The sequence below is a fragment of the Aulonocara sp. 'chitande type north' Nkhata Bay genome, linkage group LG2 (genome assembly GCF_057382095.1).
Source record: "Aulonocara sp. 'chitande type north' Nkhata Bay isolate Kocher_YH1m ecotype deep benthic linkage group LG2, A_spYH_male_GT1.1, whole genome shotgun sequence".
Lineage (NCBI taxonomy): Eukaryota > Metazoa > Chordata > Actinopteri > Cichliformes > Cichlidae > Aulonocara > Aulonocara sp. 'chitande type north' Nkhata Bay.
Window position 1 is genome coordinate 6,520,563 of NC_141345.1, and position 15,301 is coordinate 6,535,863.

At 43.7% G+C, this 15,301-nt stretch overlaps 1 protein-coding gene across 4 annotated transcripts in view; it reads right to left on the bottom strand.

Moving 5' to 3' along the window:
* The window catches only part of LOC147337366 (transcription factor COE3), a 141,587-nt gene that overhangs the window by 89,659 nt on the left and 36,627 nt on the right, over window positions 1-15,301 (bottom strand). For all 4 annotated transcript variants that reach the window (XM_086304319.1, XM_086304310.1, XM_086304328.1 and 1 more), the window contains one exon: window positions 14,019-14,087. In XM_086304319.1, the coding sequence (XP_086160445.1) occupies window positions 14,019-14,087 (69 nt within the window). The remainder of the gene's footprint in view (window positions 1-14,018; window positions 14,088-15,301) is intronic.

Consider the following 15,301-nt stretch of genomic DNA (forward strand, 5'->3'; position numbering starts at 1 on the left):
GTGTGTAACTGTGTGTGTGTCACAGTGTGTGTGTCACTGTGTTTGTGTGTTTACCTGAGTACACGTGTGTGACTCAAGTTTTTGTTTAAATGCTTGAACGTCTTTGGAAACTTCACATTAACTACAAACTGTTACTGGACCCTGAAATGGATCATGTGACCTTCACATGACCTTTATTATTTGGCTTATCACATCCATCGAGCAGAAGAAGAAACTCTGTTTTCACTCCATGCAGAAGTCAGATTTTTCAGATTTCGTGCGTTTTTGCAGCTCTTTGCGTGTTTGCTAATCTGCGGTTTTCACGATTGTGTTGATCATATCGATCGGAGGTTTATATTGGAAACAGAAATCTGGTTTATTCCCTAAACAAGTGTTCAGAATGTGATCGTGTCACATTAATTCCACCTTAAACTTTCCTTTGATAGCTTCTTTGTTTTTGGATTAATCTCTGGATTATTTGCTGCTAGTGTTTTTGTTTGTTTTTCACTTAGATTATTGTTTACTTTTCCAGTAATGTCCATTTTGTTTTCAGATTAATTTTAAGGTTACTGTATTATTTCTGGTACATTTAGTGGTTAATTTCAAGATTCTTTTAGTTTTTTTAGGCATCTCTGTTAACTCTGGTTTGTTTTTGAATTATTTCTGGGTCTTTATTGTTAATTTTATTTTTTGTTATACTTCTGATAAACACTGTATTTGGATTGTTTCTGGATTTCTGCAGGTTTTTGCTTATTCACCAGATCATTTCTGCATAATTTATGAATTATTTGTTTCTGGAATATTAGTGGTTTATAATTTATTTGTTTTCTGGGTTTTTATTTATTATTATTTCTGTTATTTTTTTCAATTATCATTATTTGTTAGTTTGTGGGGTTTATTACCTGGAATTTTTCCTATGCTATTTCTGGAATTATTTGTTATATTTAATGTTAAGTTTTGGATTATTTCTGATTAATATAAAAATAATTAAATATTTCTTATTCAGTTTTTTCCAAATTATTATCAAGATTTTTATTTTAAATAATTGAAAATTATTTTTCAGACATCAAAACTTTAACATTTTTAAAACCATTTAAAACATTATTGGGGGATTTTCATGCTTTTTAATGATATTTTATCTTATTGTTATTATTAATATTATGTTCCTGTTATTATTATCATCATTGTTACAGGTATTATTAATGTTGTCGTTTCATTCTGTGTTTGAGAGCTCTGGTGGACCTTGAGTTAAAAACGGGCACCGCACAGACAGACAGACAGACGTTTGGGTCGTTATGTAACCCGAACCTTCGTCTCTCCTCCCCGGCAACCTCCTCTCCCCCTGCGACTCCCCCCTCTGACTCCCCCACCTCCCCCCATATCACATCCCTCCATCTTTATATAGAAATCAATACCCTCTTAATCTGCCCTCCTTCTCTTTCTCTTCCTCCGTCTCACCCACAACTGTCTCATTCTCACCCCTCCATCACCCCCACCCCGCCCCACCTGTCCATCTACACCTCCTCCCTCCCCCTTGTTTTCCTCACCCTCCCCTCCAGCTCTCTCTTCCTGCTGTCGTGTCTGGACTCGCCCGCCTCACATTTCACTCTTCACACACACACACACACACACACACACACACACACACACACACACACACACACACACACACACAGCTTTATTTATTTATCTGCACACAGACGAGCTGTGTTTGTGCTTCAGGTTGTGTTTCTATGTTCCTGAGGTTAAATGTGCTCAAACTCTCAGAATAAAGATTTTTAGTGTTTTTTTTCTTCCTGTTTTCTAAAATTAAAGTTTCATCTAAAATGATTTCAAAATTAGATTTGAACCCCTTTTTAAGACCTAAACTATATTGTTTTAATTAATAAAGGTTTAATAAATGTCTCCTTGAAATGGGACGTCCTTCTAGAGGAGTAACGACGTAACGTAGCATATCTGTGCGTACCTCCATGAACTACCTTAATATTTAGGGGTTTTGTGACTGAAATGAGACTTTGGAAACTCTGGTTTGAGGCTGACTTTTCCTTCAGCGTGCACATTTGGCTGCAGGTGTGCATTGATCTTACACTTACTTCACTGATTAATCAAAGCCTTCAGCAAAGTTCCCCCGAGTCTTCTTCATTTTGAAACCCAGCAGACTCCTGGTGCCACAGCTACAGCATGCTAACGCTAAAGCAGGAGCAAACAAACAGTCTTCAGTAGACCAGGGCACGGTGAGTCCAAATCAGAGCAACAGCACCTTTGATTGTGTGCATTGTACATGAAATGTCGCATTAAGATGATGTGAATCATCTGAACAAATAAAGATGTCAGATCCATATATGAAGGCAGGAAGTTAGATCAGCTCAGCTGACCCAGAGTGGGAACTCCACCCTCCGCCACCTCCGAGCACCGTGACCTCAGACTTGGAGGTGGTGGAAGTCATTGCCAGATGAGCCATCAGAACCAGATCATCAGTTTATTCTGACTCCTCACTCAAGATCAACCTGAATATAATACCAACTAAGGCAAGCCTGCAGTATCAGGTAAGTCAGGCTTTCACATTTCCCTAAATGAAGCTTTACCAACAGGAAATAACGAACGGTTTACGGAGCCTTTAGTTTCATTTCAAAGCTCGGAAATAAGAGGGAAGTGGAATATTATAGCCGTAACGTCGTGCCTGAAATATCAACTGTAAACTATGATATACTGGGATATAGTGGGATATACTGGGACCCCCTCCACTCCCTCCCCTCAGTTTCTACCTTCATGTTACAGAAATTACACCACCTGAAAAGTTCTCGACTGCTAACCAGTGATCACCCACACAAATGTAGGCTAACATGGCTGCCACTGGATAGAGAATACACACACACACAACACACTCCCCTCCCCCACATCTGCTGGCGAAGCAGAAGCCCACGGATGGTCGTCCTTAATTAGCCACACCGCGCTCATACTCCTGATTAAACTGGTGTGTGTGTGTGTGTGTGTGTGTGTGTGTGTGTGTGTGTGTGTGTGTGTGTGTGTGTGTGTGAGTGTGAGAGAGAGAGAGAGAGAGAGAGATGGAAGGTTATCAGTGCATTCTTAATTGGGAAAAACACTTGAGTGATTAACAGGAGGAAGAAGGGCGAGTCAGCTTGAGAGTGACTGGTACAGGGAGAGAGAGAGGAGCCGTTTCTAATCAGAGCGGGTTCTTGTGAATGCTAACAGCAGCCTGACGTGAAGAAGGACGCATCAGCCCTCCTTTAACCCCGCCGAGCGTCACACATGAAATAAAGTGAAGCTTTCGAGGTGCAGCATCCTGAGCTACGGTTTCCGTGTGTGTGTCACCCATAGATTAAGATTACTATGTCCTAATGTAATCACATTTCTGTGACTCATTATTCTCTATTATATTAAAAATTCTAGTGTGTCACAGCTATAAAACAAACATTGATGCTTATATAAGTTCTTTAAAGTCATCAAACATGCTGTTTTTCCCGCGTTTGCACCACAATCAGCTGATTTCACCTAATGTGGGGGGAGCAAAGCACGAGCTACAAACTTGGAGAGGTGGAGACACAAACTTTACTTTAATTTTTGTTGCACAAACCCAGATGTGTCGCACTTTAAGCAGTGCTCGCTCAAGCAGATGTTTCACAATAAGAGCAGTGTTATCAAATAGAGGATTTCTGTCCGCTCACACACTAATTTGAAATTTCTGATTTAAAACCTCCTCCAGGAAGTTCTAAAACTATAAATACTGTTTCCTCACTCAGAGGGGAAACAGCCACAGAGTGTCGTTCTGATGCGAGACAAGACGTCCAAACATCTTGGCCAAAAACTTTATCAAAAAATGGGTGTAACGCTGGGTGTACACCGACTCACAGCACATCCAAATCTTCAATCCGAAAAACAGGTGATGGTCAAACGCAGCGAACCGGGCGGTGAGAAGAACATAACAGAAGGTTGCACACGAGGACAGCACCAGAAAACGAGAGATAAGAGCCGGCGCACATGGGACAGTCAGGGCAGTGAGAGGACAATAACTGCAGATACACGGGAACAGGTAAGCCCAATCAGGGCGGGGCCTATAGATATCTCAGAGGGTAAAACTCTGTCAGTCAAACTGACAGGAAACACTAAGACCAATGTTAACAAAATAAAACAAGAAATGAACCAACAAACTTGATAAAACTTCACATCTGGCAGTGTGAGGCTGAGCTCAGTGTCACATCTGCTCTGAGAGTTCAACCCAAACACCAGAAGAAGAAGAAGAAGTGGGATTGGTGCATTAATAGCACAGGCAAGGGAGGGGGGCTCATGTTTACACCAGCACAGCGCCGACCCCCCCGCTGCGAGAGCAGCAGCAGCTGGTGCTGATGCTGGATGTCAACATGAGGATCAGTGAACAGAGATCGATAACTTTTCTCTCACACTGAAACCTGAAGTGGGTGAGGGGTGGGGGGGTTCTGACATCACTCAGCGTGGACTGCACTTATGTGTGTGTGTGTGTGTGTGTGTGTGTGTGTGTGTGTGTGTGTGTGTTACACATATCCATCCCTGCGTGCGGCCGTAAGCACGAACATCCTGAGTGTGTGCTGAGATTAACAAGGTGATTTGCCTTGAGGGGGTGAGGTGCATGCTGGGAGGAGGATTTGGCGTGGGGGGAAGCAAGGTGGGGTGTTGGTGGGTGGGGATGTCTCCCAAAGTTCCCATGGTCTCCTGGTGTGTGCCCCGCCCTGGGTAGTTGGAGGCATTTCCAACTGAGCACCGCTGGATGTTGACACTGAGGCGGCTAATGAACCCATAGGCGGTGATGTAATCACATTTGGCCTTAACTCCTCAATCCAATTAGGAGTCAACAGGAAGTGGGAACCAGTTGATGGCGGGCTGAAGGTCTGAATCGACTGGTGGGATGTGGAGATGGAGTCGGTGCTGCTTTCCTTTCACAGTGATGCGAATTTTCCTGTAAATTTTACCCACAGGCGGGTCATTCCCCCTCACTTACTCACATTTCCAAAAACATTCAGGTGAGAATTCCCACCTCAAAGAACTTCCAGGGGAACCATTTGCTTCTTAATGCCAAATTTCAGGACCCTGCTGTCGTGTTTGGGGGTTTTAGACATTTTTCGGGGGCCATCTTCAGCTAAGGAGTTAATCAAGCCTGCGTCCAGTGATGCTCCTGTCTTCTTGGCCAGACAAAAATACAAATATTAAACTAAAACATCCTGCTTTGCTTCTGAAACAATCTTTGCCTTCTCTAAAATTAAAATAAAAAATCATACTGGGGAAAGAGAATAGCATCACAAATTTTGGATATACCACGAACAGAACTTTGCTTTCTAAGATTCGGTCCATGGTGTCGTACCTGGGTTTGAATGAAGTTTTTTACCTATCAAAACTTAATGTTTGTGAAACCTCTCAGCTGATTTCTTTTAAAGAATATTCTGTAGTTTTTATACAAGAAGCTGGAAATCAGATATCGGTCCTCTACCTCCACCTCTGGCTCCAGGCCTCCAAACCTGCTGTCAGCGACCAGACATCCAACTGTTTCAGGGACAAACATTCATCATTTACCCAAAAACACATGACGGACTGAGCGCGAAGAGTTTTTTTGATGATGCTAGAAAAACAACCCTACGTTCATCGCTTAATGTTTTTTAAACTAATGACAGCAAAACCTGAAACTTCCATTAATTCCCATAACGTGGATCTTTCCCTCTGGAATTTATTCAATCAGGTCTGAGACGGTCGGGTGAAGGAACCAGATCGATGAACTGGAGCGACACCAGGTCCTCTGGTGTTCTGATCTGTGTTTCCGCCACCTCAGCTGCTTCTGGATCAGTTTCAGGAAATAAAGAAGCTTCATTTGCCTTTGAGCAGCACTGTAGAGGGTGAACGACAGCAGCTGTGCAGCGACATGGATGATAAAGCGATAAAAACTCAAACAGACGAAACAAAAGTGAAATACTGAGTTTGAAGGCAGAATCTAGAAAAAAAACACTTTACGAGCTACGTCATGAAAGCTGCTCCACATGTTTTACTGCTTAACTTCGGTGGAAACTCCACCATTCACCAGGAGACCTGACCTTCATACACCTCCACCCGCCCTCACCGCTCCCCTGTGGTAGATGGATGCGGTTGTCCTGGGCCACTGAACATTTCTGCCTGGATCACGTCAAACCTGCCCGAGCCCCGAGGGCCCCCCCAGGCCCCGCCAGGTCCCCGGGCTTAATGGAGACACCCCGTCAGGTGGAGGTGGGTGGGCTGGTGGGGGTTCTGAGGGACACAGGGGGGAGGGGGGGCATAAGGAAGACTTCCCATCCCCTCCCCTCCTCCTCCCTGCTCCCCTGAGGTTCAGACTGGGTCTCAGCTCCTCGGCTGTAAACAAGCGAGCGATGCCGTCGTGTTTGTGGAAACAGAGGCAGAGGTCACTCGTGAGATCCCATCACAGCGCTCAGAGTCATTCCAAATAAAGTAAACACAACGCTAAAAACAGGACTCATACTTGACCTCCGACCTCTTTCTCCATTTCTGTCCAAATTCAAAAAGTGGAACCCTGAAGATTCTGTGCACAAGTTTAAGCTCCAAGACAGCGATAAAAAATACTCCGACAGACTTTAAAATCGCAGTAAAAGTACAGAAGATTAAAGTACTTCAAGTACTGAATTAAACTACTTAGTGCTGCCCCCTGTCTGTCAGTTTCTCAGTGTTAGTTTGTTGGGGCCATAAGGTTTGGTCCAATAGTTTCCAATCTATGGGTCAATCTGTGTTATCATGAGGGGAAATTAGCAACCAAAACAATGGAGTCTATGGGGCTGACTCACTGCTGGAGCCTCTACTGGACATTAGAGGAATTGCAGGTTGTGGGACTTTGAGGTAGCTGCCTGGTGTTTCGAAGCTCTTCTATTAAAAACGCGAGCTGAGGACAATGTAAGCAAACATAAACCAGTGTGTTGGGAATGTGATGGATTTTATCATTCCACGTTTGGTGTTTTAAACCTCGGGGAAAGATTTGCTCCTTGATGAAGAGTAAATGGCAGCTATGAAGCTTAAAGTCACGTCTCTGTGTGTGTGGTGAACCCAATGGAGGGTTAACTCCACGGGGGGGAGGGGGGTTGGGTCAGTTATCTGCCCCTCTGGACCCTTCCCAGCAATTGTAGTGCATTGATCGGGCGAGCGAGGCCCATCGGAGCCGGCCAGATTAGGAGTATAGATTTACAATAAAAGCAGGACATTACTGAGCAGGCGAGGCCAGAATTGAAAGCAGAGCGAGAGATGGAGGGAGGTATAGGGTGAGACAGAGGATGAGTCCGTGAAAGGGGGAGGAAGGCCCGGGGGTTGCTGCAGGGATTTCTGGGAAATAAGGGTCAGAGTGAGGGTGGATGCATACGGGTTTAAGGTGGTCACTGAGGGAGACCAATGGATGTTGTGTTAGACGACGTGTAGAGTTGAAATTATAGCATTTTATTTTGAAGGCTAACTCCTTCCTGTAGTTCTGAAATGACGGCTAATTACATTTCCTGAACTTCCAGGGTGTAAAAGAAAAAAACTGCACATCTCATAGTCTTCATGTTTGTTCGGCAGGCTACTCGATGTAAAAAGATGTGAGGTGGACTTTGCAGCATGTCCGAAACTGATAATGCCAAAGGTGCCTTATGGGAAATGTAGGTTTTGGCTCAAACCTCCCATCTGCATTTTGGAACCGAGGAAAAACATTATATATTAAATACCCCCAGTGAGGCTCAGCTCAGTTGTTTTAGGACTTGCTGGATTTCCAGGGCGGCACCTCAGTGGGGCTCGGCGTGGATTTGAGGGAAGTCTGTGTGTTTGCGGTTGACAAACCACAAAAATATAGGGTTGTAAAATATAGATGGTGGTCAGACGCTGCAGCAGGTGGCGAGATGTTCAGACTGAATTATTCACCAAAATGCACTCTTTGGTGTTTCCATCACTTCAGCGGACAGCACACCGACTGTCATCCTGAAGTTTGATGGTTTAGGTTATGAGACTTTGGTCTTTTTGGTCCCCACAAACTGACTGCGTGACTTGAAAATTTTGGGTTGGAGGAACTGAAACTTTGAGAACGTTCAGTGGTTTCATCTCAACTCATCATCATGTGGTGATGCCAACCAATAGGAGCAAAGAGATTGTAACCAAACTAAAGAACAGCAAACTGTCTTTATGTGTTCAGGAATTCAGCTCATGGCTCCTCCTCCTTCATCAATGACATCACAAGAGTGAGAAGATATGACTGCAAAACCATGTGATCCGACTCCGTGACCATGCAGCGTGATGTCACGTGAATAAAGAAAACAGTAAAAGCAGCACGAGTGGCCTCTTTTACAACGTCTGACTAATTCCTTTAGTTTCCTCCTGAAGCACCTCCTTAAATCAAGCCTTCCTCTCCTCACCGCAGCCTTGCTGGGATTTCAGCTCCCGTGAGACGATAAAGCATCTTAACTGTGAGACAAAGATGCTGCGCAGGAGTTTCTTTGTGCAAATGATGATTAATTCTCAAAGCAGTCGGCACGCAGATGAAGTAAAACACTTTCCACAAAAAACTCCAAGCTTATTCTGAACCTTTTCACTCATTACTCTGGGTATTTCGGCAGATAGGCGAGGAGGAGGAAGGGGAGGAGGAGGAGTTTGTGCTCCTAAGAGTGCATCTGCACATCAGCTGAAGAAGACAAAGTCATGGAGCTGTAAAGAACACCTCTTCCTCTGTGGAGGTCAAAGGTCGCTCTCCATCACCCTAAACTCACCTCTCTACAGATGACATCAAAGCTGCAAATGGCTGTAGAGGAACAAGTGCAGATGAGGGGGGGGTCACGACCTCCATGTAAGGCCCGACCATTAACGGGGGAGGGCGATGGTCAAACGGTTGAAGAAGAGGGGGAGGACAGAGGCGCGGGCGGGTGAAGAGGTGCGCTCTGGGTAATTAGAGCCCGGCCTCCTCGTACATTTTGACACTCTACGGCAATTTATTGCCCCGCTAGGGCAACTTGGCCACCCATCTAATTGCAATATTAGCGTGTAATAGCAGCGGTGTTACGGCGATCCGTCAGCGCCGCTTTCTGCTGCCTCGGCAGGATTCACCCAATAACCGTAAACGAAGGAAACAAAGCGACCTCTGAGAGGCGCATCACCGCACATTTATATTCACTCACACACACACACACACAGCTGACACCGAGCTTCAGGTTCAGACCAGATTTAAGGAGCAGTCTACCGACTTTATTAGAATATATTTTTATGCATTTTTCACAAACTTGTCTTTTTAAACTTAGCAAATACGAACACAAAAACCTGCAGGCAGTGAAACGTTACAGTGACCCAGCAGCGAGGAGGTCCAGGCAGGAGGCGTTCGCCTGCTTTATTCACAGGTGATGGAGGCATGAAGGGAGACAAAAGGTCGAGAGAAAGGCGTGAAGACAAAGCAAACGAAGAAAAAAACATGAAAAGACACGTTTCCTCATAAAACAAGAAGAGTGGGAGCGTTTGATTTACGTGAGACGTGGATTCTGAGCATTAAACTGCTTTACTGTAGCTACATCATTTGCATGATGGGTCACTAAAAACACACTAAAGCACCATCACCACCACCCCAGTGAAAGGTGTGTGTGTGTGTGTGTTAGGGGGGGTCACAGTAATAAATCCCTGCATTTTTTAACAGGCGCTGAAATGCAGAGACAAACGAAGCTCCAGTAAATCACAGCAGACGACTGACAGTGTGTCTGCACACATATGTGTGTGTGTGTGCGTGTATTCCCTGGGTTAGTGGACTAGTATCAGTGTCCTGTCCTAATTAAAGCGGTCAGGCTGCAGAGAAACATCCAGGAAATAGAAAATAATTTTCCAGAGTTTGTCAGGATGTCACAGAACCAGGGGACGTCATGTGATTTAGAAATTATACGTCCATGTCTGTGTTTCGCAAAAGATAGCGTGTGTGTTTTACGTGAATCTACCAGCATCTGTGATCACCATGTCATCGTCCTTCGAGTTTTGGCTCTTCTAATGGAGTCACTCTTTCTAATAATAGATTTCCATGAACCTCAGGGATTTGCACCCAAAATGTTAAAACTATTACAGCCTCGGGAAAAAGGCAGAAGAAAACCAACATAAGAAATGAACAGACCAAAATCAGCGATGCCGATTCACACAGGACTGATATTTTCACAGGACTTCTGATCTGGGTGAAACAATCTCCTTTCACTGGATTTTTTAACTTTAAAAATAACAGATGTGACAGATTTGGGATCCTGTGATTACAGTATAAGTTTAGGATTTTGAGATCAGAGGAACCTGCGAGTGTCCAGTCACTTTTTCCACCTTTTTAATCTCCAAGTGACCTGAACTGGAAGACAATCAGTAATTCAAGGAATGGGAAGCTAACTTTCCAGCACATACTGATAGATACTAACATTCACTGGGAGAAATAAAGCTCAGATTCCACTGGTTAAATTCCTATTTGGTTCAAATAGGCTTTATTAGAAGAAATTGGAATTCTGGCTAATGTTGGCCGATAAGTTTATCAGCTAGCTGGCTAACATTAGCTTGATTCATCATAAAAGAAAATCACAGCAACAATCCACTGAAGCTCTTTTTTATTGTAAAGATCCTACAATAAAAGTGTTTTGTTACCCCGATTTGTTTGTGACCTCTGACCTTGAAGTTTAGGGTCTCTCCCCGTCCAAAGTAAGTGCCCAGAGGCTGAGTGTCAAAACTTGCTTCTAGAAGGGCTGCACTTAATGCTTCAGTGCGTCACCGCAGACCACTCTGAAACCCTACACTGTAATCTGACGTGCACTTCTCTGGAAATTCGCTGCAGTTTTTGAATTTATTAGTGACAGAATAAAAATCACCGCCTTGAAATGAGCAATGATAATCATAGCATCAATTTAAGGATTGTGCACAGGTACAATGCACAATCTGTACTTTTTCTGAATATTCTAAATATTCTTAATTATTTAAACATCTTCCAGTACCCTGCTCTGTCTGCACACTACAACCTGGGTTTCCCATTTTTATCTGTACTCTGTTTTCGTAACTATTGTCCATGATGTCTTTTTTTTTTTTTGCTGTTTCTGTTCTGTGTCCTGTTCTGTTTGTACATGTGCTTTTTTTCTGCTGTTACAACCAAATTTCCCCTGGTGGGACAATTAAAGGATTATTCTATTCTTCTAGGACTCACAGGTGGCAGCAAATTCCTGGAAGGAGGGTGATGAAGGTATCAGAATATACAAAGTGGAAAAACTTGGAGGAAAAATATCTTCTAAAGACCAGACCACAACATAGAGCAAAGATTTTATTTTGTTTGTATCGTGGTTGGCTCGAGATATAAAACAACGGGACATGACCACAAGACGAGTAACGCCACGCACGAGCAAGAACGCTGCCAATGGCGCCGGACATTTAGATATGTTACATCATCGGCTCTGCAAAGAGTCAATGCAGAAGTCTGAACCAGGACTTAGATTTCACCCTGAGGTTTGGGTGGACACATTTAGAGTCCTTCACATGTGTGACAAAACACACGGAGAGGTGACAAAGCCTTTAAACACACACACATACACACACAGAGTCTGAGGTGAGAGGACACAGCAGTGTGTGTGTGTGTGTCAGTGTCACTGTGGGTGTACTTGTGTGTTTTCTCTTATAAATGTGTGTCTCAGAGCTCACACACTATGGAAGTGTGTATCACCTGTATTTGTGTGTGTGTGCATGTGTGTGGCTGAGGTCCAAGGCCTCTCTAACGAGCCAACATGGACTTGGTCCTGGCCCCCCTCCCCCCCTCCGTCCTCCCCCCTGACCTCTTCTGAGGTCACTGGCTCCCACCACTGCGACCCGACCAATTGCAGCCAGGCGTTGTGACGGACAGCTGCCGACTCCAAGGACACCGAGGGCGGAGGGATTAGACGGTGAGAACGAGCGCCGGGTTAATAAAGGATTGTGATGCTGGCAGTTGTGAGCGCCTGATTGGATGTGGGTTTTTTTTTTTTTAATGTGGCATTGGATGAAAAATAAATTAAGGAATCACGGCTGCTGTTTTAAAATCAGAAAAAAAAACAAAAAACGTATTTTTCCGAGGGCATGAATTTATTGACATGCACTGAATCACATTTTTGGGTCAGTGTTTCCCAGCTGTAAGTTTTCATGGATAAGAATAAAAGAAAAGGAGCGTTACCGGACCTCTTTAGGTCTTAAAGAGCTGCAGACGCCGCGAACCGAAGCCTGTGATCAGCCGCCAGTTCGCACTCGTACTGCAGCATGTAAATGTTATTTTGCTGTTGCTGGTGTTGATTAAACGATTCACACGGCGGCGTCTCGTGCCGGAAGCGAGAGGTGAGAAAGAAGTGAGACGCCAAAAAAAACAGAAGAAGCAGGAAAGAAACAAAAGAAATCCGACTGATGCCAGCAACAGCTGCACAGAGAGCACAGCTGGATTGCATCAACATGTGCAAGAGGTTCATACATGCAAACATTTTATGTGATCTTAACCTTACCTCCCTGCAGGCTAATTTGCATAAAAATCGCCTCACAAAAAGTTTCACGTTATTCTTTTTAAAGCTTCTTTTTCTGCTGAACGTTCAGCTATCAGTTCTTAAACGTTGGTGTCCTTAAACGCACCACTACATGGGGTTTTCATTTGCCACTTTCACAATTTACTTTCTGAATAAAAATGTAAGATATTCTTTACTTAAGCAGAATCTGTAAAAACAGTAGAGAACTGACCATCTCATTTCTGCCATAAATTCTTTTTAATATGTGGTGAATGTTGTATTTTAAGGGACCTAACAGACATCTAACAAACCAAATTCCACCAAAAACAATTTTTTTCCAATCTGAAAACATAACAAGCTCCAAGTCTAGAAATACATACATCTATTTCTGGTTTTGAGGGACACAAACCCCAGTCTCCAGGGTGAAAGTCACATCTTTGATCCTTCCTCCACAGCAACATTTACGTCTTTAAGACTTTTTTTGCTCAAAAATTCTTCCACTGCAGGACAAGTTGTGCTTTAGAGATGCAAAGCATCACAATAATACGATGGGTCAGTTGCAAGGATTCTTGGTTGTCGAGCGAGATTAATATGAAATTTAAACAATATCAGATACATCGTTAAGAAAATTATGCTAGTTTTGTTTATTTAGAGGTAATTAGTCCATCGTTGTTAGCCACAGCTTTCTGGCACAGCGTCGTCCATGTTGGCTAGCTCACCTATATCAAACAGTCGCCATGTTTCACAGCTCGCTGAGCTCAGCGCAGCTTTTTATCTGTAACTACTGTCCTCTGGCAGCATGTCTGAGCAGTGCACAATAATACAAGCACTAAATGTAGCATCCATCTATAACTTTAACCCTGTGAGGACTAATCCATCAGTGCTAGGTCTAACCCATTTTAGAAAGATGTGTCCCGTAGAAGTTTTTTTTCTCCCTTTACAAAAACAGAAAGATTGGTATTTTAACACCATAATCCCACCCAAGCCTCATTCGTACATTACCACATGATTTCCACACGAAAGGACCGAGACAAGTGGGCCGAGTTTAATATCCTGCATACACAAACAATTACAACAACAACTCAAACTTTTGCTGAAGGCGGAGAGATGCAGATTTCTGGGAAAAAAACGGGACTGAAGTTAGATTGACTCTCAAAAAATCAGCCTAACTGATGGCTGCTATTGATGAATGAGAAGTAAGACATTCACAGTGAGAAGCAAATAAACCAAAAGTGTATTTAATCCTGTTTGCTGGATAGGAGTAACCCTGACCTGCAGTTTGCACTGCGCTGCGTTCACTTGCAGCAACTAGAGATAATCAAACAACTGATTCCCTCCATTTATACTCGGCAACAGCCAGCTTTACGCCGACCGTGCAATTAGACGTCAAAGAAACGATTCGCGATCGCAAGCAGGAGGCTAAACCAATGTCCAATCATAAACGCCAGACTCCTCACTGTGCGATCACTCCTGATGTTCATGAGCATCACAAACTGAGCCAGAAACTTGAACCAGACACAGCAGCAGAAAGAAAATCAGAACAGTTCCTACCTGTCGATGATGACGGGGTCAGAGGGCGTCTCATTGCGATTTCCACAGCTCTTCTTGTCACAACACCGGCTGTGAAAGGAAAGGACACACTGAGTTAACACGACTTGAAAAAGCAACAGATTTAAACATTACCCAAAACAGGTGCAGGTCAATGAGCCTCTCTAACCTTTAAAAATTTGTAAAACCATCAGTGATCTTCACATTCACAGCTCGCTGAGCTCAGCTCACCAGTAGTGTTAAAAAAATGCAAATTCAGTTTCAGGTTTTTCACAAATTGCTGAACATGAGTCACAAAAGAGAGAACAGGGAAATAAAATAATTCAAACCATATTCAAGAATGAAGCTTAATTGCAGGGGATGTTGAGAAAATAAGTTGTCTTTAAATTAACTAAAGTGACTTCTAACTTTATCTGTAGTTTCAACCAAATTTGTGAAAAAATATAGATTTTTAAAAATATATATATATTATTAGTTAATAATCTGCTTCTAAAATAAATCCACCCAGCTATCCGGAAAAAACTTTTATTTTGAAAAGCAAGTTGGTGTCAGATACACACACACACAGACAGACACACAGCTGAGTCCAGCTGGGTGGGGTCCAAGCCAAGGTCACTAACAGTTGGATGATACCCAGCAATGGAAGCACCCCCACCCTCCCCGGTGCCATCGCCCTGACTACCAGCCAGCCAACCGAAGGGCGCCTCGCCAAACAGCCGTCCAGGTAGCCAGAGGGCGAAGCGGCCGGTGTTTCATCCAAGCGGCCGCAGACTCCAAAATTAAACGAGCCAGTAGCCCGTCCAGAGTCTGTGCAGGCATCCGGAGGGAGCGCTGGATTTCTACTTCAGCTCTGCAGGGTGGGGGGCGGGTGGAGCTAAATGAGGCTTTTGGTGTGGTGGGTCAGTGTGGCATGTAGAACAGCAGTCGGCTGAGCCCGGCACATTAATATCCATCAGATGGATGGACGGATGAGACGCCGCTGCAGACGTTTACACACTGAAACTGCAGGAAACTGTCTGAATGACGAAGCGTCCAAATGTCCTGACGGCTGGAGGCCATCAGTGAATGCATCATGAGGTGTGCAGTCAGGTGGGGGATGTAACAAAGTACATCAGTACTGACTGATCTGAATATTGATATCCAATCAAATTTATTTATAATGTGATGCAGATGTTATGGGACGGACAAGATCAAAGAATCAGGCCAAAAACCACCATCAGGTTTAAATATTAAAATAATTCTATAAGAAAAAAGACAAAACAGGGTAAAAATACAATACAGTGACT